Source organism: Chrysemys picta, chromosome 6 (assembly GCF_011386835.1).
Source record: "Chrysemys picta bellii isolate R12L10 chromosome 6, ASM1138683v2, whole genome shotgun sequence".
Classification (NCBI taxonomy): Eukaryota; Metazoa; Chordata; order Testudines; family Emydidae; genus Chrysemys; species Chrysemys picta.
In genome coordinates, this window is record NC_088796.1 from 123,048,968 (window position 1) to 123,074,067 (window position 25,100).

The window sequence follows — 25,100 nt, forward strand, 5'->3', positions numbered from 1 at the left end:
AATCCCTAAGGCTGAGGACATGGCATGTAGGCAAGAAACTTCCAGTGAGAAAAGGTCTTCCAGTGAAAACACATGCTGATTGCAAAGACTAGAAGAGTGGTTTATGTGGGCTTGTAGTACACAGTTGAGGATCATGTCAAGAATCTGAGTATTAATGGAGCACTGATGATAGTGGTGGTCCTGAGGAACCTATTTTGTGAGAGTGATTAGAGATTCTCCGGGGTTTGTTACAGCTCAATATACGTACAGCTGTGGACTTGTCTTTCTGAAGTGTTAGCAAGGAGCCGTAGCCATGCCTCCTTGTAGAAATGTTAGAGTGTCCTTTACTTTAAGCTGACTTTGCCCCAAGATGTCTCTTGGGTGCCAATATTTGAATCTCATCCAAGTGATTTGTAGTCATCATCTGTCTGCTCCAAGATGCTAGGAGAGTGTTTATCACCTTATTCTAATGTCTGAGTACACCTACTACTCAGTTTTAGCAGCACTGGATTTTGGTGCAGGGTAAGCTCCTGTTGGAATATGTTCTTTTGTGTTGGGATCTTGAGAGGAGATTCCAGTTACGGCTTAATCAGGCCTGAGGACTGAGACCCGAGAGCTATTGAGAAGGTAACCAAACTCGCTAGCTTGTTTGTTTGCAAAGTGTTTGCATCTTCACACTTGCATGGAGAAGGAGGCCCTGAAGCCACTTCTGAAATTAGGTGTCCAGATTTTCCACTTTTAAGTGTGTCTTCCTCATGTAGTATCTTTTGATTTTCCAACTGGATCTGGATACCAACAGGTTCATCAATGGACTACAACCTGCTTTATGATGCGCTGCAAAAACGGCTGGCACTGACTGCATCCCTTCAGGTCTAAGTGCATCTTGCAGTGCCAGCCAACTCGGGCTTTTCTTCTCCTTTGATGCGTAGAATCCTGAGGGACAGAACGAGAGCTTCTGCCCAGGACATGATCCAGGCTTATCGAGGAGGTGTTGCCCTTCAAACCCTCCTCAGAAAAGGAAAACATTTTTGGAGCCCAGCAATTTTGAAAACAATTTAGAAGACAATGAAAAAAAGAGAAGATAGATATTTAGGGGTTTTTTTGTTTTGTTTTTTAAATCCTGTAAAAGGCTCTGCTACAAAGGGGGGCCTGATGTCTGCCATCTGTGTCAGGCTAGGTCTATACTACCCGCCTGAATCGGCGGGTAGAAATCGACCTCTCGGGGATCGATTTATCGCGTCCCAACGATCCCCCAATCGGCACTCTTACTCCACCAGCGGAGGTGGTAGTAAGCGCCGCCGACAGAGAGCGGCAGAAGTCGATTTTGCCGCCGTCCTCACAACGGGGTAAGTCGGCTGCGATACGCCGAATTCAGCTACGCTATTCACGTAGCTGAATTTGCGTATCTTAAATCGACTCCCCCCTGTAGTGTAGATGTAGCCTCTGTGTGAAAGTCCAGAATTCTGGAGAGCTCTTCCCGAGGGGTGCTTTAAACCCACACACAGAAGAAAAGTTGTGGTCTGCCTCCAGTTGCTGCTGTTAGAAGGAACACCAAACTGTGAAGACTGACACAGAGTGGACAAAGAATATAGATAATAATGGTTACACCATTTTGTAAGTTCTTAGGATAAAGAAAGGGACTAGGGCAAAAACCCTATAATCCCTCTCAAAGAAAGCTACCAACTGGGGATAGTGGTAGATAGGAGGGTGCTAGGAATACCCGATCACGCTGCCTTTCAAAAGGAATTGTTAGTAGCAATGGCACGTTGTGTTACTCAAGAAACCAAAATCTTCTTTAGTGTGGAAAAGTTTAACTAGTAGAGAAGTTGTGGTCTAAAGTATGCCAAAATCTAAACTCTGAAGTTTTAGAATGGCTGTTCATCTACATTATAAGAATGGTACAGTGTATTTTTTAAATTGTAGTATGATTGACTGTAGCTCTGAAGTGCTCTGACCTAAATGGTCCCTAAAAGATATTTTCCTACCCATTTTGAGGAATTTTCTTGTTCTTCCACAATTCTACTGTTAGAATAATGAATATGTGCTGAAGTACTATCTGTACTAGCTGTCAACAGGTTACTTGATGGAAAACTGAAAAATATGTTTTTAAGTTTCATGTATGTTTTCATTCTGAAATATTGGAAATGTAGGTGTAAGACACATTTTTTGAACAGACCTAATTTTGATTCTCTCCCTCAATCATCCACATTCTCTTCATTCTCATCTGATTCTTTTCTACACTTTATATTGCACCTCTCAGAATAATACAGAAGAGTCTCTTATTTCTTATCTTTCCTTACTTCCATATCTTGTCTCACTCTCTACTACCTCTAAGTGCCATTACTGTATCACTCACCTCTTTCTGCACACATCAAGACTAGATGCTTTCCTAAAAGATATGCTCTAGTTCAAATGGGAATTAATTCAGGGAAGTCTTATGGCCTATGTTATGCAGGAGGTCAGACTAGACGATCACAGAGGTCCCTTTTTGGCCCTATCATCGATGAATCTATATTATTTAGCTCCTTCACAAGTACTCTTCTCCACTGTCATAACCAACCACATCTTAAGTGTATCATCATTGTGTATCGCTCTCTGGTTGTGATCTTGTAGCTCTATCCCACTGCTCTACTTCTACATTCATATCAGATTAGTTTCAATTTTGATTATTTTACCAACCTATTTTATTCTGCCCCAAGCTTTCATAGTGTGCATCAGAATATTTTAGAACATATCTGATAATTAAATATGTTATAGCAATACATTCATGACATAAGAGATAACGTTCTTTGTTTCAGAGGAATTATACTTTTGCCATAAAAATTCATTCTAGAGTAAAAACTGACAAAATCTTTCATCCAGGAAGGAACATTTCAAAAATAATTATGTCTAGTGTTATAATGTATGAGATTAAAAAAAATGTTTCCCCGTTTGTGGCTATTTTGAACTCTCAAAATGAGTTTAATTAAAATATACCTGAATATTCAACTCAGTAGCTACCTTTCATAAAGATTTTAACTACTCCTGTTTAGTACCCATAGCTGTATATACCAGTACAAATTTACGATATTTGGGAACGGATCCAATATTATTAGCCATTTACCATAGAACTACAACGCTGTACACAAGATACACACAAACTCCCATTAGCAGTAACATGACTTTTGGGCATAGGTATCAAGGGCAGAAAAGACACTATTTATTTTAAACAAATGTCTAAACTATCCATTAAAGAAAAAGAGGGGGGAGTTGTGTACTGAACTTTGGACGTAAATAATGATAAAAGGTTGGTGTGCTAACTGAGAAAAATAAGTACCTTCAAACCTGGAGCCAAATCCTATCTTCAGATGTGTATGCATGACTCCTCCTGAAATCAAAGATAGCCTCACGCCCCAAGCAGCTATAACCTGGAGTTCTTACCTGAAGCTCATCTACTACCCATCCGAGATCAGCATGATTTATGCTTTTCTACGTGTTGCTGGTTTGCTTCACAGCAGCCTTATTTAATCATAGTTCTCTATATCGAACATATATTGTGGTATACCACATTAACTGGGCAACCATACAACTTTATGCTAAGTTTCAGGATAGTGACTGTATCAGTTCATTTCCCCTATCCAGTTATTTTCACTCTCTTAAGGTCCTTTTAAATTGGAAAGAGTAAGGAGCTTGAATCAAATTAGATAGTTGTTTAGATAAACAAAATATGCGCAGGAAAAAACTCTCACATTTTGAACTCTTTGTAAATTGTTCCCCAACCACCAATGAAGACTTTAAAATCTATTTCATCACTTTGTTACTGTGAGATTTTGCATGGCAAGGTTGAGTGAAACCATGCGTACAGACATTTATACCCTGTGCAACCCAAATGTTACAATTCCATCAGAGAAAGCACTGTTGAGATCAGTAGCAACATTCCAGCTCACGCTGCTTGTGTCTACAACGATTATAGAATAAAAGAGCAAAGGAGTAAATTTTAGTTGGATTATTTGGCAGCCTGTGCATACGCCCTACATTCATTGTTGTGCCTATGTTACACGGAGTCCCTAAAATATTACTTGTTGAGAAAGTATGGTGATGCTAGAGTGTCTCAAAGAAAAGATCACCAGAATTTTTTTAACATGGGCAAAACAATGTATTTTCCCCTAGCCAAGTGGCTGTTAGCTAAAGCTGTAGAGCAAATTCATTTTCTCTCTCTTTCTAAGTGGTCTCGGTGTCACTAGATGGGACAGAACACCATACCCAGGAGGTGTGTGGGTTACACAGTCACTAATATTTTTGTATGTGCATGATGTGATTATGTTGCACTGAGTTAATTTTTAACTCAAATTAACTTTTTATTCACTCTTTCCATTGAGACAAACTGTTTTGTTGTAGAATATATATTTAGAGACCCAATACATAACTCTGTTTCTATATTACCACCAGAACTTAGTCTTCTAGCGGTACATTCTTAAGTACATTCCGCTTTTGTATGTCTTTGTGATTAGGGCTGAGAGATACACACTCTTGCAAAATGGTCGCTTTCATTGCATGCATGACACTGCACTCCTTAGGCTGTATACTTTTGCATCATGATGTGGTTGTCTTGACGTTTATTTGCAAACAAGTCTAGTCTCTGCCATTTGTTTAGACTTCTATACTGTCTGTGTGTCTTGGGTTATAGGTCTAATTAAATGACCCCTCCCCCGGTTTGCTAACACTTTCACTTCAGAAGGACAATTTTCAATAAACTTGCAAATATCCTCTATTCTTTGAAAGATCAAGTCCTTTTCTTGCAACTGTCTGCTTTGACCCTTTATAACACTAATAAATTGGTCTCCAAACAGTTCACCTGTTAAGTGTCCAAATTCACATGACTTAGCTTTATTACACACGTCTGTAATATAATGGTCAGTGGTTTCGCCTGGCCGCTAGTCGCCTGTACAGAAAATGTGCCCTTGCCCAACATTCTTGAATGGATCCTCAGTATTCTTATAACTTTTGAATTGCTCTGTCTAGCAGTTTGCATCTCCCCATGTGCTCCCACAAACTTATTCACTTCTTTTACCCTTGATACTTAATGTGGGATAATGATTTACCTGCTAATATATCCATACTGACTGCTTTCACTTATTAAAAAAATGCAAACTAATTATTGATCCCACAAATACACTTTTATTTAAGGTTGTATAGCCTCAAAAATTTGCACAAAATACCATAGTTTATATGTTTTTATTGAGTGTTTTTTTTCCCAATCAACAAAATATGTGGAAAAAACTCCACTGCTTTGCTGCCTGACCTGGAGCCTGATGCTGACAAATGCCTGGTAGGGTGATACAATAAACAGTACATCTTTTACAAGAATCTCTTTATCTGGACTGTGACTATGTTGCAGAAGGGGGGCATTTTCATATGCTCATTTGACAAGAGAGATCTGGAAGGTCAAAGGGGAATGGCTTGAGATACTTTGGTTACAGACAAAGGGTGGTTAAGATTTCAGAAATTATGTTTTATGAGGTGAAGTATGGAGTTCAATATTTGTTCTAATTACCTTTTCTCTCTCTATCTTAAGACATGGAGGCAACAGGGAATAATGCATATTCATCGATCCAAGGCTTAAAAGGACCGTTGTCTGACCTCCTGTATAACACAGACCAGAGAACTTCCCCAAATAATTCCCAGAGCAGATCTTTTAGAAAAACATCCCATCTTGATTTAAAAATGATCAGTTATAGAGAATCCACCAGAACCCTTGGTAAGTTGTTCCAATGGTTAATTACTGTCAAAAATATATGCCTTATTTTCAGTCTGAATTTGTCTTGTTTTACTTCAAACCATTGGATCATGCTATACCTTTCTCTGTTAGACTGAAGAGCCCATTATTAAATATTATTAAATATTCCCGATGTAGGTACTTATAGACTGTAATCAAGTCACTCCTTAACCTTCTCTTCGTTAAGATAGAAGGAAGGGGTTGATTGGCAATGCTGATCAGACTGTACACCCCAACTGGTCTGAGCAGTGCTGATCTTGTACGTAGCAACAGTGCAATTCTGAATGACATTGGTGAAAATGACGGACACTGAAAGATGGATTTAATGTAGCTCTTACTAATATATTGTAAGGTTTAAGATAAAGATATCAATAGATTTCAGACCAGAAATATTTCTCTCCTTATACTGTACTGGTCTTTTGACATTTGAACGATACAAGACAGAACAACTGTTCAGTCTCTTTATAATTTTTCTCCCACACCATATACAGTATGCTTGTCTGGGTGAACATAATTCACCTCATTTGTCACCATCTTCCCTCTTGCACGGTTCATATAAAAGTTTACAGGTGACTGTGGCAGAAATCCAAACCTGCACACAAGAACTGAACGTATATCCACAACTGAAAAGCACGCAGACTGTAAGCTGAGTAATTCAAATAAACTGTTTCTAAACATCTTCCTTTAACATTACTATTTTACTGAGAGATACCATTTAGATAATATTTACGTGGGAAAAAACTGTATTATGTCCTATTACCCGGCTCAGGTATACTTGTCATATGAAATGCGTAAGGTAATGTACATACCAAACCAAGATATAGAGTAACTTAAGTTTCTACTGATGCTTTTATAACAACATAGGAATAGGGAGTAGTATCAGAATAACACACAGCTATTTACTGGCTTTTGGTGGGTAGAAGCTGTCCTCCGCATCTTTGCTGGAGCACTTGGGACATCTGATGTCCCCTCATTTTAAGCCATCATCACTGATGAGGACCCATGCATTTTCCCCAGTCTTCTGGTTGAGTACAATTGGATGAAATTCCAGTGAGAGCCCCTCACTACCTCTCTCAGCATGGACACTAGTGAATTGTGCAAGACACTCGTTCCTTAATGAGGGGAAAGTGCTGATTCTGCTGTACCCCCAAATTCCTCTCAGCCTATGGAACAAAAGTCTGGAGAACTGTCATTATATATTGAGCATTAAATACTATACATCTATACACGCCCACCCACTCCCACACCAATTGAACGTATATTTGCATTCCTCTGTCTTGATGCCTGTTATGACTTAAATTGAAATGTCTTTCTTATTGCATTTTTATATCTTTTTTGAAAATTATTTTCTAAAAATGAAATCAAAACTCAGCAAAACCATCTGTGCTCCACTTGTTCAACTTTCAAATCTTTATATCCAAAGTGTGAAAGAATCACATACACCTTCCATGGGGCTAAATGATGCTTCGCTGGGCATTTCTCACCACACTTGCTGCACAGATTTAGGAAGAAAAACATTTATGTGAGCAAGTAATTGATGTACAAACTAAACTGGAACACAGAACTGCATCACAGCAAACAGCAGGGCTTACAATGCCACATTTTGCTAAATTCTGGCCTCATTCCTCATGGAAACTATGATACTATATAGACAGATACTCAAATATATTTTTATATATGCATAAATGTGTGCCTACTGTATAATAGGTTAAAAACAGATGGTTAGAACATCAAGTTTTACCCCGCATAACATTTATTGACAAAGGTGGACATGGGCTAACGATTGCTAAACGTTCTACTCACATCAGCATAATGGCCTTTCATATCACAGCGGTTACAATGTTTATGCCAATAAGCTCTCTCAAGGCACTCCCTAGAACAGTGTCCAGGCAAACAGCAGTTTAAACAAAACCGTGCTGGGCAGGTATTTTGTAGGTGATCTCTCTCTGCACACAAGCAACAAGGGGGAATTTTCTATGGAGAAATAGAGAAAGAAGGATCTTAGGTGAAAACATTTCAACTGTTTAAAGTATTTAAAAAATTAATAACTGGTGAAACACAAACCAAAATGAGCGCAACCCCCCACAAATCATCTTGTTCGTAATTATGTATTCTCAGCTGGGATACTAAGATTATAGTGTTTCTTCAAGATTTCTTACTTCTTAAACAAGAGAAATACAAGCGAACTTAATTCCATATACAGTACTTCCTGGTCCTTGTTTCTTCTCAAGTTTCATGAATTACTGCATATACTTGTACTACTTTCAACGAATCAACAACAATCATGCTAAGAGGAAAGGAACATTTTGATTTGAGACAAACTTTTCATACCTGGACACTGTGTGCTCAAATTTTGGATACAACTTGTACGAAAGATGTGTAAAATGCGTGTAAGATGTGTAAAATCAAGTTGGTTTATATTTCCTTTTTTAAAATACTGTTTTAAAAAATGAAAAAGCTGTCTCTCTTAGTGGCATGCTGTGATATGTAACACAATGGACTCTAACGATTCGCCTCTTTATCTATGCCAGTGGTTCCCAAACTTGTTCCACCACTTGTGCAGGGAAAGCCCCTGGCAGGCCGGGCCGGTTTGTTTATCTGCCGCGTCCATAGGTTCGGCCGATCGCGGCTCTCAATGGCCGCAGTTCACTGCCCCAGTCCAATGGGGGCTGCTGGAAGCGGCGGCCAGTACATCCCTCGGCCCGCGCCGCTTCCAGCAGCCCCCATTGGACTGGGGCAGTGAACTGCGGCCATTGAGAGCCGCGATCGGCCGAACCTATGGACGCGGCAGATAAACAAACCGGCCCGGCCTGCCAGGGGCTTTCCCTGCACAAGTGGCGGAACAAGTTTGGGAACCACTGATCTATGCCATAAAAGTGAATGTTCATACTTTTGAGATTTCCGTGTATGCGTACTAGTGCATTTATGGAGTTATAAAATCAAACTATTGAAAGCCTGTTCTGAAGCTGTGTCCATTTTAAGCCAATTTCCCTATGACTGAGTCTGTTATTTGAGGCTCAAATGGCCACTGGAAGGGAATGACTGATAGTCACTGAGAAACTGGTTTTACATAGACACGTCCATAGACTTGGAATAGGAAGCAGTCTCAGAAGGTGTAGGCTTTGCAAAATTCTCAGCGCTTTTACAGTCTTTTCTGTTGGGAGTGGTTAAGTCATGCTCAATACAGACTGCAGCCATTTCCACATAATATTTTACATAGTAGGTGTTTTTCAAAAAAAAACTGAAGATGGATATTTTAGGTAAAAACTTTCCCTGTTTGTTTTGTTGAAATTTGAGCTGTTTGAGGTCACATTTAATTTCATATTTTCTATGATGGCAAAGGGAGGTAAATAATCTTTAAAACAATTCTTTGCCAGGGCAATAGGTACTAAGTCTAGATGCTGTTCCTTCCTAAAAATTGTTTCTCTTTACTTTAGTTCTTTTTCTCTGAGAGTCCGTACAATATAAAACAGTTAAAAAATGTAAAATATTCTTTTAGGATCTCAACAATATGTCCTTACATTGTACTTACCTTTATTTTCTCTGTATTCATTTGTAATTGTGAGAGATTTTAACTTCATACCAAAAAAAAATCGTAACACCAACTAAAGCCTTTTTTAACTTTGTAAATTAAATTAGTCTTGTCCAAGAGCCCGTATTGTCAAATTTCAACCTGGAACAAACTTTTAAGCCAAATGAAAAACTCTTGAAATAGGGTGGCTCAGAGCGGGCTCCCTCACCCTGGATGTCTCTTTGCAAGCAGTCCTCACACTCGCATTCGTAAATTCACCACATTGCACTTTATTTAAGAGTGTCTTACGTCGCCCCACCACAAGGCTTTTCCCGTGTGTCACTGTACCGCCTAGGCACTGAGTCGAGGTGGGGGAGAGAGGTTTCATCTCCCTCAGCTCCTAAGCTTCTTTGCCTCTCCTCCCAGCCCCGCTTCTCTCCCATCCTGCTCCCATGCAACAGTCCCCAGTTGATGAGCTGGATCCCCTTGTTAACTGGTTAATCACTCAGTCCTAATCAATTATCTTCCAATCTGGACCATACAGGGATGTTTATAAACTTCACAGCATGGTGGGCCAGCTCTAGGCCAACCCCAAAGCGTGTTAACTAGTAACCACAGAACAACTGTCTGCCTCTAAAATAAATTAAAATATTGCATTTACCTTTGGAGTAGGACAGTTTTTGGACAAATGACCCCGTTTATCACAATTTCTACAAGTAACGTTTTTGTCTGTTGCATAGTATCTGCTGGTGCGTCTCAGGGGTGCATAATTACCAATCTGTGCCTAGGGAAACAAGAAAAAAAGATGCATCCATTATTTGGGCTTTTGTGGTTTAGTGCTTTGCTGAATTGTGTTTTTGTAGCTGTCAGTGCTGGTATGTTCGGTTTGAAATCTAATATTGTACTTGTACATTTGTCAACCATTTAGCGCTGAAGTGGATAGTTCTGTTCTCTTAAACTTTGCCCTACATGCGTCTAAATGACTGGCTGCTAAATCACTGGCAGACATTTTTGTCTTTTTTTCAGACTACAACGAAAGAATAATTAGAAAGGTTTGTCTTCTTTCGAAAATCTCCAGGATGAACTGTAGATCCCCCCAAATTGCACATGTAGCTAACATTAATTACAAATACAAGTCACCATTCAACAAGGGTAGACACATTCCTTAGAAGAAATATAATGCTCTACAGAGAGCTAATAAACCTGCATTTTGCACCATGACACATTACAGTGAACCTGCAAAACACACAACTGTGACCTCACATGCTATCTCCACGGAAGCAGAGGAAGTTGATAATTCTCTCTCTTGCTCCTGAAGATTTATTTAGTACCAGTAAACATCAGGGTTTTTTAAAAAACAGACAGGATGTTGGGCCCAGAACTAGGACAGATGCAGCTGTCACAAGCCAAGCTGAAAGACTGAGGGCCCCTGCATATGGAATAGGGTTGCCAATTTTGGTTGGACTTATTCCTAGAGGTGTCATCACATGACATAATCTTTAATTCCTGGAGACTCCAGGACAACCATGGAGGGTTGGTAACCCTAATATGGAAGCATTATTGGACCTTACTGGAACTGGTTGTGAGACAGAGAGAGAGGGACCCTCAAGAGGTCTGAGTACCGTGCTCCTCTTAGATAGTCTGGGGTTATTAGGATTAACTTTCTTCCAGATCCTCCAGAAGGAGGGGTATGTGAGTAGGGCAAGACAAGAAGTCCCACCAAACGATAAACGCATCATAAGCAAGCGCAGCTAGAGGTTGAAGACTCTGGTTCTGCTTCAGAGAGCTGCTGATGTCTCATGGATATCTTTAAGAAAAATTAATAATTCTGCTCACGCCTTTACTCTATTTTTTTATTTTCTGTTTATATAGGGACACCTATGTGAATAAAAGAATTTTTTATTTTTTAAGAATTCATCTCTTCTTTCTGCCTATTCCACATCTGATAACTTAATGCTCTGTTTCTGACATCACAGTTGGAAGCGGTGGGAAATGATTATGATGTTAAGAAAGAATTATTACTTCAAATTGAAAATAAGGAGCTGGGGTAGATGAACTCTTAAAAAGCAAATATCCTCTTTTCATGTAAACTAGTCTTACCAACACAGAATAGAGAGAGAGAGAGAGAGAGAAACACAGAAATACATGATATATAAGAATGTTTTCCAAGTATATTGTTCACGAGGGATCAGTGGGTCTATAATAAGGGGTTTCATTCATAAGGTTATGCCCCATCTTTTAAAAACAACTTACAATATTTGGAATAATTTATTAAGCTATATTACCTCTAGGTCTTTATCACTGATGGACCAGTCCACTCCATCTTCTCCTGCAAAACAGATATATTGTGAAATATATTAATGCACTGAAAGTTATTTTGTAAATTCAACCACAGGTGATTTCTATGTAGTCACTGAAAGGAGACAAGACCAGACCTGTTTTTAAAAACACATCATTGGCAAATCTAGTTTCAGTTTCAGCAAAGGGACACTACCAATCTGTTTGGCTCCAAATTTGACCTACCTTATAATTAAAATGGGCTTTGTCATGTGTGTTTCGTTAAACAAGGCATCAGCTAGGGAAGAACTCACCATGTGGTAAGTGGCATAGGCACTGAAGTACTGCACTGCTGGTTACACAAATTACATTTAACTGCTGTCTGTCAAGGCACACAGAACCCTTCGAAAGTCTGCAGTCACCCTCACGGACCTCTAGGATTTCAGAGACACAAGGTGGGTGAGGTAATATCTTTCATTGGACCAGCTTCCATTGGTGAGCGACACAAGGCATGTCTACACTACAGACTTAAGTCGACATAAGTTAGGTCGACGTGCAGCCATTACTGCAGTGGCTGATGTCCACACTACTCTCCTTCTGCCAGTGCTGCGCATCCCCTCTCAGCCAGCAGTATCGGTCAGCTGCCCGGGCTTCTTGCCTCCCCATTCCCCGCCAGGGGCAAGAGAGGGATATCCGCTCAGGCTTCTTGCCTCTCTGAGCAGGGAGCAGCAAGGTTCTAGCTGCCCGGCTTTCTTGCCAATTTCACTGCTTCAGCATGGAGCCCTGAAATGGACAAGACAGCCAACAGCTGATATAAGTAATGCGGTGTCTACACAGAGCCTGCTCCGCCCTAACTACACCGACATAAGCCCTACGCCTCTCGTGGAGGTGGAGTTATGTCGCTGCAGTAGGGCACTTACATCGGTGGGACAAGGCTGTAGTGCATACATTGGCATAATTAGGTCAACATAAAGCAGCTTACGTCGACCTAACTGTGTAGTGTAGACCAGGCCGCAAGCTTTCAAGCCACACAGAGCTCTTCTTCAGTTCTGGGAAAGGTACGCCCAGCATCACAGCTAAATGTAAAGTGGAATGCAGATTGTTTAGCATAAGTAAAAAGAAAAGGAGTACTTTGTGGCACCTTAGAGACTAACAAATTTATTTGAGCATAAGCTTTTGTGAGCTACAGCCCACTTCATCAGATGCATAGAATGGAACAGACAGTAAGAAATATTTATACATACAGAGAACAAGAAAAGGTGGAAGTAGCCAGACCAACTGTAAGAGGCTAATTAATTAAGATGAAGTATTATCAGCAGGAGAAAAAAAAACTTTTGCAGTGATAATCAAGATGGCCCATTTCAGACAGTTGACAAGAAGGTGTGAGGATACTTAACATGGGGAAATAGATTCAATATATGTAATGACCCAGCATAAGTAGTTAGGACATATTGTAAGGGACCATTCAAGGTAGAGTGACCTGTTAACACCTTTGCAGTCATGGGACAAAAAGAGGAGGTTAGTGGGTTACAAATTATTGTGATAAGCCATAAATCCAGTGTGCCTGTTCAATCCATGATTTTTGGTTATGAATTTAAGCTCATCTTTTGAAAGTGTTGTGCAGGTTTCCTGAGTCTCCTCATCCTCATTTAGTGCACAGATGAGAAAGTCTCCGTGCACTCAGTTCCAGTGCCCGAACCTGGACTGGCCTGCAGCAGCCCAGACCTCTAATTCCAGAGGAAGTCCTGCTCAGCCCTGCACTGGAGCATGCCCAGTGCAGACAGAATCTTTGGAGAATGCAGCTGCTAAAATCTAATAAGTTTTTACTGAGCGTGTGCGAACAGCAATATTTCAGAGGCTTATAACTTGGCCAAATTGAGGCAGATTTTCATGGAGATAGCAAAAGGAAAATCCCTGCCAAATCTGAAGTCCCTGCTCCAAAGCTTTTCAAATAATTGTTTTAACATTGACAAAACAATGTATTTTTCCTTAGCCTCATACTTTGAAACAGCAGAACCATTCTGGCTGGAGATTTAAACAAACAAGGACACCTGCCATGGAAAATCTCAGCCCAAATGGTTGACATTTAGCAACGTTATAATAAACTGAAAACAAGATCTTATAATGGGAAGTGAAGGATAACCTCAGTAATAAGTGATGCTACCAGCCCTGCCTATAAGATGCATGAATAAATACCTTGCATTTATGAACAGCAAAAACTCTAAATATAGAGTCCACTGATAATTAAAGGTGGCGAGCCCCTCCATTTATTTTTTAAATGTCAAAAAGGTAGGTAAAGGATGGCATTTGAGTGCAAATAAATATATTTTATAACTATTTATCTAGTTCTTATATTGACCCTATCACCATGTTATCTGAGCACTTATTCTAATGCACCCCACATTATTTTAGACAATGTCAAGTTTTCTGGACCAGAAATTGTCTCCAGATATTGGTGTATGACTCCCATCCCTTGTCTTCAATGGAAGCTGCTTGTTTGCATCCAAAGGATAATTTGGCCCTATTGTATGCACTTATTAAAAAAAGTCAGCCTTCAAGTTTACATGACAGGTATACTGTTGAGAATATTTTCTATTTTTAGGAGTCTGTCACAGAAATTCACTCATGAACAAAATACGGATTAGGAGACATTTTGCTCATAAAACCTCAGATCACATCTAATAAAGACTGTACTAATGAATTACAGAGAACAGAACCATTTTTTACAAGAAAGAATTCTGAATTGAATAAAGCATGTTAGAAGAAATTCTCAAAATAAAAATCTAGAAATATTATTTAATATGCTTAGCATACCCTTAAGGTTTCAGAACACATACGACAACATTCTGGTCAGTGAAACAGAATCCCTCAATATATAGTCAACATTTTAAACAATTAAAATCCAACTACATAAAAGGCCATGCCATAAACAAATGAATGCCCCACATTTCCCAGGACCAGAGGTTTTACAAATACTGTTTCACAAATTGGGAGCAAACATTTCTTATTATGGTTCAATCCTGCAAGGTGCTGAATACTGTGGCCTCAATCCAGCCAAGTACTCAAACACATGCTTAATATTAGGCATATGAGTAGTCTCACTGCCTAAACATAGGGACATCATGCGGGGTGAAGTCCTCAGGGACCCCATGTTTTTCATAGCTGGAGAATTTGACCTGAAATCCAAACCTTGCAGCTGAACTGTGCTCCAGAATCCAAGCTTTCATGTAAAAAATTATGAGCCCCCACACTGTGTAGATAAATATAAAACCAATACACAAGTGTGAACTGGTGTCGTTTGTTTGTAGACAGCCCAAAAAAATAGTTCCAAGGGGAAGAACTTTCTTCTTCATTTTAATAGGTCACTGATTATGAAACCCAAAGGGTAACAGTCATTACTTTTAAAGCCCCAGTGCTGCAAACAGTCACATGCTGCACATGCACAGTCCCACTGAAGTTACTGGGACAATTCACAGGAAAAGTTCAGAACAAGTGAAACTGTTTTTCTGGTTCTGGACCAATATTGTCAAGTATTTCAGAACTGATTATCTGAGCAACCTCTAACCACCTCAAATTTCCCTACCTAGCTTCCAGAACCTCTGCTTCCCCTACGACGATTTCTAAGATGCAGTACTATCTTAATACAAAAATCCATGGCACATAGAAAAGTGAAACTGAGTGGACAGTTGAAAGTAATTAACACAGGGGTATTCACGGTGCTGCTCCAATTAAATTGCTCATTATTAAATTAAGTTGCTGCAATTTTTCCAGTGTGATACCCAGAAAAACTGCAGACTTGAGGTCCAACTTATTACAGAGAACAGAGGGTCTTGGTTTTATTACCTAGAAAGGCTACCTATTGAAACATGAACAGTCCTGCTTTTGTATCCATTTAGAAAAATCTTATTTTTTTGTACATAGATTTCAATTCAATTTCAATTCAATTTAAACTGATGTAGTTGCAATGTTTTGGGTACCCTGAAAGAAGAATGTATGATATTCTGAGGCAGTGAATATGGCATTACTGGCTGGGATATTTATTAAACGAATCACCGAATATTGCATAGGTTGACATGTATACCCCCCAAATACCTAAATTTTAAATTTCTTGCTGAAAAAATACCTTTTGAAGTTTCAAAACTTTTTTGGTGGCTGTAGATGTGTCTAAACTTATTACATACAAGCTGCCTTTTTTCTGTTAGTTGGAAAGAAATAAAAGAAAATAGGACCAAAAGAAACACATTCTACAGTGAAATTGTGGGAAAATCTCTGAACACCAACATCAGATAAGTTTCAATACATAATTAAAACAAAGCCAAGTAAATGTACTTTTACTTAACTTTTATTTATTTATTTACTGCCAGTGTCCATGAGTTTTGGATAAACACAGATTAGCTGTGTTCTGAGCTTCTTTGATCTCCCTTTTCTGTCCCTGCTTCTTCATACCCAAACCACTCGATTTACCATTTTTTCTCCCACTCTGATGCATGACCTCAGCACTAAACCTTGCCTACCACCTGCTCTGAAGTGCGACTGAACTACCAATTCCTGCTACATTCTCAAAGCAGTATACTGAGTATTTCTCTACTCCCATTTCCAGCCCCAGACCAGAAGCCTCCCAAGCCTAGCAACCTTATAAGAGGCATCAGGCCTGCTCTAAACTACAGGGTTACGCCAACATAAGCTGCCTTGTTTCAACCCAGCTGTGGAAGTGTCTTCATTTAAATTGGGCTCCCGCCCATGTAAGTGCCTCTCTAGGCTGACTTAATGCCACCACCTCCCCAAGTGGCATGATGGGCGATCACTCGTTACCGAGTATGATCATCTTCCATGGGAGTTATGGGTCCTCAGGTGGCTGATAAGGCCAATCCTTGAACCACAATTTCTATTACAATGAGGGCAGATATTTTCAGGCTCAGCAGGCGGCTGTTGACCATGATTGGAGACCAGTCTCTCTTTTCTCCTGTGCCTCTTGTTCTCTTCGGCTTGTTGGCAAGCAAGTTCAAAACGTAGGGGATCATCACATAGGACTTCACTCCATTTTAAGTGATCCTGGGCAAGTGTCTCCCAAGTATCAATGTCAATATTACATTTTTTTAGGTTGTCTTTCAGCAAGTCCTTATAACGCTTCCGTTGTGCACCCACATTACGGTACCCTTCTTTCAGCTGAGAGAACAGGACCTGTTTTGGGAGACAATGGTCTGGCATCTGGAAAACGTGACCAGTCCAGCGGAATTGCTTACAGATGATCATTACCTCGATACTGGTGGTCTTTGCCTCTTCCAGAACACTGATATTGGTGCGCCTGTCTTCCCATTTGATCTTCAGAATCTTACAAAGGCAGCGTTGATGGTGCCTCTCAAGGACTTTCAAGTGGTGTCTATACGTTGTCCAAGTTTCGGACCCATAGAACAGTGCTGGGAGAATAACGGCTTGATAAACAAGTTGGAAGTTTCTCAGTTGGAAACCAAGTGGCATAGCGTCACAGTCAATGTAATTAGGTCGATGCTGTATCAGTGTAGACATTGCATTGCTTACGTTGACTGTTACTGGCTTTCAGGAGTGGCTCCACATTGACAATACAATAGATACACGTGCTCCTGGTGAGGACACGCACAACCGACAAAAGGATCCAAGTGTACACACACACAAGTGATTTTATAACTGGTGGTTGGATGCCGACATAAGTTAGGTTGACATAATTTTGTACTGTAGACATAACCTAAGAGTCATTGCTGGCAGGATCAGTGGAAGAAGAGGTAGCTGAATGCTTTGGCAGGAGAATGGGGGGTTGAGATGAGATGATTAAGAGCTGCTTGCTTGGAGCTGGGAGCAGATATGAAGTGACAGACCTAGTCGTTTACAGCTCATAATTTGGCCATCCATCTGTCCATATGGTAGTGGGGCGGTGGAGCCTGTGGGTTTGACATGGGAAGGGAGAGGAAAATTAGGTGGCTGGTGTGAGGTCCTGACAGGGACTAGAGCTGAGGTCATGCTGCAGGGTAGAAGAAAGGATGACTGAAGCAGTAAGGAATGTGGATGAAGCAGACACACACAAGGGGAGGATGTGTGAAGGTGACCCATGTTCATCTGAAATTCTTGGACAAGGTATGGATATAAAATAAAGAAATACCTGCTAATTTAAAACAAAAGTTACATTTACCTGGAAGTCTTTAGGAGAATGAAACTTACCTTAAATCGGTTAAAATTAATTAAAAACTAATGGTCTCTCAACTGGATTTAGGGCAGAATGAGAATGTTTCAATCCTAATTTCTCATTTCCTGCTTGTTAGTAGGAAAATGCTCCAATCAAGTAAGCAGCCATAAAGTAAGACTATCCTTTTTTAACTAGACAGCTAAACTAAAAAAAACCCAAAAACAACAACAAAAAACCACCCTATTTTTAAAAAAGTATAGTTCTTTCTGAAGCTTGGAGAAAAAGAGTGGAATTTTCCTTTAAAGGAACAAGACAGAAAATGTTGGGTTCAGAAGAGGATAAAAACTATTCCGAGATGATAATTCTCTGTATGTGGAAAAATGTGCAAAGATTTAACCCCATGGTTTTAGTACTCAATAAAACCACTCAGCTATATTTTAATTCCTGTTCTTCTGGGGGTTCACATGTCCCCTTTTCACTACACACTTTTTGGGGGGCATAGCTATAAAGGACTGTAAAAACATAATGCAGCTCTTTGCTAAATATATTTTTATCCATTTGATGTAGGCATTCACAAACATTTTGGTAATTAAATTCTTTATACTGTCTATGGTTTCTTTGGTAATTATTTTATTTATGCAAAAACACCACTTTTCTTTCTATTTTTTTAAACAGCTCACAGTGCCTTTGTGAAAGGATATTAACATTTTAAAAAATTATTCTGATAATCTCCCCTGGGGCTTTCTCCATCTCCAGTAAGTGACTGCACCAGAATCTCATAGCCACAAACGCATGTGTTATTCAAAGGAAGCTGCTAATTTTCACATGGTATCAAGGTAAACCCCCATAACACAGACCTGCCACTCTTAAATTATTTTATTTTTAATGGATTTTCTCATACTTCGATTTTTTTCTACCTTTTTCATTTTTGGTAACCACATTAAGATACTTTTTATTTATGATTCATTCATTCACATAATTTGATGAGAAAATACATGCCTGTTTATTCTTCTGTTTAGCCTTATGAACTTTTTGCATTTGGATCGGAGGGTGGGGAGGAGGATGGCTTTGTGTGCCTCCAGCTGATATCAACATTCTGTCAGTTTGGGGTGTGGTGAGAGACGAAGGTGCCACAGTAAATGAGAATGGGGATGACGTTAAATGTATAGTGCTTGGATGGAAATAAGAGTTCTGTGAAAGGAACATCTTCTATTAGGGTTACCATTTGTCCGGATTCTCCCGGATAGGTCCGGCTTTTTTAGTTAAAAATAGCGTCCGGGAGGAATTTGTAAATGTCTAAAAATGTCCGGGATTTCCCCCCCATGCAGAGCGGGGCACGGCTGACAGGGCAGCCGGCCGGATCCTGCCACTCGCATGGGGCTCCAGCAGCTCTACCCCTTCGGCCGGGCTCTAAAGCTCTCCCCCCTCGTCCCCCCGTCCTTCTCAGATCGCCGCCTGCCGGGCCGTTCCCTCGGCCTTCGGCAGCTCTCGAGCTCCTCCCTCCTCCTCCTCCTCCCCTGCTGCTCAGTGCGCCGCACGGTACGGTACGGTATGGGGGCCAGGAGGTGGAGAAGGGGCACTGGGGTTCTGGAGGGGGCAGTCAGGGGACAGGGAGTAAGGGGTGTTGGATGGGTCAGGAGTTCTGGGGGTCCTGTCAGGGGGCAGGGAGTGGTTGGATAGGGCTTGGGAGTCTCCGGGGTCTGTCTGGGGGAGGGGGTGTGGATATGGGGTGGGGGTGTGGAGAGGGGTCGAGGCAGGCAGGGAGCAGAGGAGGTTGGATGGGTCGGGAGTTCTGGGGGTTCTGTCAGGTGGTGGGGAGCGGTTGGATAGGGCATGGGAGTCCCGGGGGTCTGTCTGGGGGCGGGGGTGTGAATATGGGGTGGGGGTGTGGATAAGGGTTGGGGCAGTCAGGGGACAGGTAGGGTCCTAGGGGGGCAGTTCGGGTGGGGGGTTCTCAGGAGGGGGCAGTCAGGGGACAAGAAGCAGGGAGGCTTAGATAGGGGGTGGGGTCCTAGGGGGCAGTTAGTGGCAGGGGTCCCAGGAGGGGGCAGTCAGGGGACAAGGAGCAGGGGGGGGTTGGGGGTTCTGAGGGTGGCAGTCAGGGGGTGGGAAGTGGGAGGGGCCAGGCAGTGCGGGGGCGGGGCTAGAGCGGGGCTCCCCCCCGGTCCTCTTTTTTGATTGTGGAAATATGGTAACCCTATCTTCTATAGACAATTACACGTTGGTTACCCTGGAGTAACACAGTATTATGAGATGGCCTGTAGAAGCACTACAGGTAAGGTTGCAACCGTATTTCTGTTTAAAGCCAAATTTTCAAACTGCATTACAATTTACATGCCTAATCTGAGCAGTGTAAAAATTGGTATATCGGTTTAAGGCCCCGGACAGAGTTTAGGGTTGTTTGGCCAAGGGGGTATCTGAGATATAGTTGTCCCCCAACCCACACACACACTCCCCAATTTGTTTTAAAAATGTAATAAAAAAACTTCCTTCTAATTTTTTTTTCCAGCGAGAGAGAGAGAGAGAGAGAGAGAAACTGTGGACAATATTAATTTATATCACTGGACTGCTCCTTTTGAGACCTAATGCCCCAGTATTGTAAATCAACTCCACAGCCCAATAGTTCAGAAATTGTTGGTCTTTCTTCTGGGTTTTACGGACTAGTATGCTGCTGCAAGCAACACAAACAATGTCAGCCCCATGCAGACTCCTCCCAGAAAATGCTCTATAGTCTAGGGGGAACACGCTCTGGGCTAAGAGCCAGACGACCATGAGTTCAAGTCTCTTCTTCCAGAGAAAGGAAGGAGATGGCAAAAAAACTTATGAAAGAGAACTGTTGAGAAAACCTCTGCCCTGAGCGTGGAAGAGTAATATTGAGGAGCAATATCAATACAGTTCACCAAATGCACCTATAGAGGGTGCTACTCCGGGGGGAGGGGAGGCAGTGGACCTTCTTGCTTGCCTCTGAGACATGGCAAAGGTGGAAAAAAACAGCATTTCCAAGCTTGGCAGGGCAATGGATTCCCTTAAGAGAGAAAATAAATTTAGGCTGAGCTACAACTTAACTGATTCCTTATCTATGATCCTAAAACGTGGGTTATTCTGCTACACCCAATGATCTAGGGATTTGACGATGTCACCTTTGCAGTCAAGCATACAACTTGGCCTGACTTTCAATCTCTGGGAGAAATGAGACCTTTTACACCACTAGGAACATTGCACTTCAGTCCTCTCAGCAGGGAATCTGGAGAATTTTATCCTGTTCTCTGCAGTGGTTAACCCCAGTCTAAGACTAATTGCAGCTCCAGTGTCTCCAAAAGACATTATGCATACTAAGTTTCTTTGGTAACAGTATGCAGTGAGCTTAATGTTTGATGGCACTTGTGCATTCAACTTTACAATGAAACAAACATACCCTCTAAAATAGGCGAGAGATTTTTCTTATGGTGGGAAGATGGATGCAAGTATCCCTGGTTTCCAAATCACATTAAAATCTTAATTCCATAATTGTATTTAATTACAATATAATCACAATTATATTAGACTGTACGCTCTCTGGGGCAGGGGCCATCTCTGACTCATATGCCTGGCACAATGGGATCCTGGCCTCTGAGTGTTACCTCATTACAAATAATTAATAATAACTTTAAATGGGTAAAGATAAATCCCTTCTCCATAAAAGACTAATTTAATACCAGCAGGTTTTAAATGCATCTGAATCTTCTAGGGTTTCTAAATCAGTAAATATTTTTGTTTACCTCATTGCGACTCAAATATCATTACAATAGAATTTTCTGTGATGGAGTTTTCTGATGTTTTTTATAGCTCTTGTTTTAGAAATGGAACAGAAATTTGGCAAGTTCTCTGCGTTTAATGTGGTACAGTTTTCCAAGCTATCATGGAAAATTCACTTCTTGTTGTGACTGGTGGTACCAGATATACAAAGTTTGTCTTTTGCTTACAGGAAAATAAATGTTTGAATGTTGATGTTGAGTGCATATTCTGTTTATTAAAACCAACAATCAATTTACTGGTCATAGAGTGCAGAGACATTATTATTACCACCACCATCCTCAATAGAACTCCAACAATGTGCTTGGCAACGTACAGGGAAAAAATATGAATTTCTCCAATGACCTTTCATTCTAAATACAAAACAGACAATACAATCCACACATAATACTGTGTGCACATACAGATCAGAAGCACACAGAACACAGATGAGGCATAGATGAAAGAACAAGGCTTCATGATGCTTTTTATACCCTCAACCTCCTGACTAGAGTCTTTTAAATGAACTTTTTCAATGCACAGTTATCATGCAAAGGCCATGTGGAAAGACCAGGTTTTAAAATGAGGTTAATTAATCAATCATATTTATTATAGCAGTGCTGAGAGGCCAAGAGAGAACTGGGCCGTATAGTGCTAGGCACTGTACACACACAGTAAGAAAGAGTCCCTGCCCCCCAAAACTTACACTTTATAGGGGTTCTACTCTGAAAAATAATGGAACAAAAATGGCCAAAGTATTTACCTTTATTTGTTTATACTGGGAAAGCCCATGCAAATTTTATTTTCAGTTTAAAAACTGTGCACAGCAAACTTAGGCAACTCAGATTGTAGAAACTGCCTCAATTTTGCTGCTGCTTCTTCTCTCTCTCTCTCTATTCCTGCAACTCTTCAAGGCAAAAAGCCACTGTTTCCAAAAACTTCTGATTCTGCAGAAGTACAAGAAATGCTATTCCAACAAGATAATATTTTTCCTCGAGTAGGCTGTATTCTAAATACCCATATATTACAGGCTGAAATCTGTATTGACAATGACTGCTTTACAGGCATCAACATATGGTCTCTGCTAATAACCCTGTTGCTCATTCCACTTAAGGTTTCCATTCAAAGAACACCTAAATCGAATTGCACTCAGGCGGTACACAACATTCTAAAATGCAACTGGATGAAGAGAGGCACCTCCAGGCCTAAACAACAGTTGGCAGCGTTTATGACATGTTTTCAAAAGATTGAACGCAGACCTAGTTCCTAACGTTCCGATTTCCCCAACTCCAGTAGTGACTGATGAGTACAAAGCTTGTATGGAGAGTACTGGCATCTGAACTCACACAACCCTAGGCAGTAGATCAAGGCTAAATGATGCAGAGAAGCAGCAGCAGATGAAACTCTGGATATACCACTCGGTCATTTTGAAGAAGAACTATTTCTGGAGAAGAACTGGAATCAGCTGCTGTAAAGGCTGTTCTCTGAGACTTCCTTAGACACTTCAAGGGATTTCTCAGCTTTTGTTTTGATGATAAAGAGATGACTTACTGAAATAGACACCTGCTGTTGGAACAGATTATGTGTCAATATCCCTTAAAAGTAGAGAACTTTACAAGAGAGCCATAGATTCCCACTGAAAAATCAGTTCATACAGTAGTTGATAGAAGTCCAACATGAAAAATTTCCTTATGGCAAGGACAGAACCTCCCTCCTCCCACAATAGCAAAACACACCACCTCTCTTCTCTCTGACATTTCTCATCAGCCCTCTGTGTTGTTTTGGTCACTCTCATGATAATAGTGACAATATATCTTTAGCAGCCATTATCTTGGTGCACTATGGTACTCTTTAAAGCCACTTATTGGCCCAAATCTACCAGTGAACATTCACGGAAAGCCAACTCACATTGAAATGTATCAAAACATATGATTTTGCTTCAAGCATAAAAAAATTGGTATATAGAAAGTTAAAAAACAAAACAAAACCCAAAAACCTGAATATAATAATTTCAAGACCTGTTAAAATAACTTTAAACAAACTTTACCAACCTATTACCTATGGGAGTAGACTTTAACTGTCATCACAAGAGAAGAAAAGTCTGACAGTTGGGGGCTATGACATGGTATTTATAATCCCTAGGCAACATATTCTCTTGGGGCCCACCACAGGGCTAAAACTGGGATTTTCAAGAAGGTTCACAAGTCTTGAAGTACACATGAACTAAGAGTGTTTAATCTAAGTGCTTGCTTTTCATATTTAAAGCAGTCTTTTAAATACAAAAATTTACCAAGTACTGGTACATAAATTTTCTGTTAACAGTTTTTAAAGGTTCAGGACTGCTTCATATTTCTGCTCTGTGCAGTGTAACTGTTCTGCAGTTTTTCGGCTATAAAATATATATACACGTATTTCCCCCTCATTTTACTGCTTCTTTCTTTTCTGTTTTTGTGTGTGTAAGATGCTCTAAGAACTGTAATGTGAATAAAAATATGTAGAGCAAAAAGCAGTAAACAGTGAATATATAATAGTTCACAATCTTGAAGAGTATGTATCATGCAAAATTATATATTGATACACATGTATACGTTAAAATATACACACACACACCCCATGTGTGCATTTGTATATTATATAAATGTGTAATTTTCCATCTGTTTTGTGTATTCTGTGATAGATAACCCTCTCCCCTAAGTCTTGGCCACTGCTGCTAATGTTAATTCACAAAACTCAATGGCTCATGGTTTTCAAAGCTTAGTGCAACATTTGCAGAACAAAGTAGGTTTTTCTCTTTTTTTGGTGGGTACAAGTATGGGGACCACAGGAACAGTTAAATTCATGGCATGGTTGGTCTACCACACAGTCGGGGGAATTCTTTAAATAGAGCCTGTCACTCTCTTTGCCCATCAATGGGATTTCCTTCTCAAACTGCTGATTCGTTCAGGTACACAACAGAGGAAATTTCAGTTAACCTTTGTTTCACCCCGGGGAAAAATCTGTCTGAAAAGTATAAAATGAATAGATTAAAAAAAATCAGTAGCTCAGCTGCAGGGCTATTCTTTCTATTGTTCACAGCAGTCAAAGTTAAACAGAGAAAAGGAGACAAACCTGAACATTTTATTCCCACTGGAGAATAAATGTAGAATATGGAATTTAGAAATCCAATGGTCTATACTTTGATTTTTGATTTAGCCAAGCAAGACAAAAACAGACCTAGCCCTCACACCAAACATTCACCTTTTGGCCATGTCTTGTATGGTTGTGGAAAGAGAATTACTAGTTTCTTTGAACAGGGAGGCATTTAATTAAGTTGTCCTAAGTATCTTTTAAGATGCCAACAATTCTTGGTGGAGAAATAAATATGAAATGTTATATTTGAAGGATGCATGAACAGATAAGACAGACAAGCAAAATATATTTGGAAAGTAAATATTGAGGGTTTTTTGTTTTTTTTAAGTGGAATGATGATGACAATGACAAACATCTCTTCTCTGGAATGTGTGAGAGAGAAGTTGGCTTAGAGAGAAATTATTTCAGAGGAGGAAGACAGTCTTTTTCATTTCAATTCTTATGTGCCTGGGGCCTTGGACTGCAGTGTAGATTCTCCTTGGACTTGTACTAAATGTTCAGGAATGCTTGCTGTAGAGATC

The 25,100-nt window shown here is 40.3% G+C and overlaps 1 protein-coding gene across 2 annotated transcripts in view; it reads right to left on the reverse strand.

Moving 5' to 3' along the window:
* ZCCHC7 (zinc finger CCHC-type containing 7) overlaps window positions 1-25,100 on the reverse strand; it is a 160,249-nt gene that overhangs the window by 39,328 nt on the left and 95,821 nt on the right. For both annotated transcript variants that reach the window (XM_065549770.1, XM_065549771.1), the window contains exons 3-5: window positions 11,531-11,574; window positions 9,907-10,029; window positions 7,538-7,708 (exon numbers count right to left, since the gene is read on the reverse strand). In XM_065549770.1, the coding sequence (XP_065405842.1) occupies window positions 7,538-7,708; window positions 9,907-10,029; window positions 11,531-11,574 (338 nt within the window). The remainder of the gene's footprint in view (window positions 1-7,537; window positions 7,709-9,906; window positions 10,030-11,530; window positions 11,575-25,100) is intronic.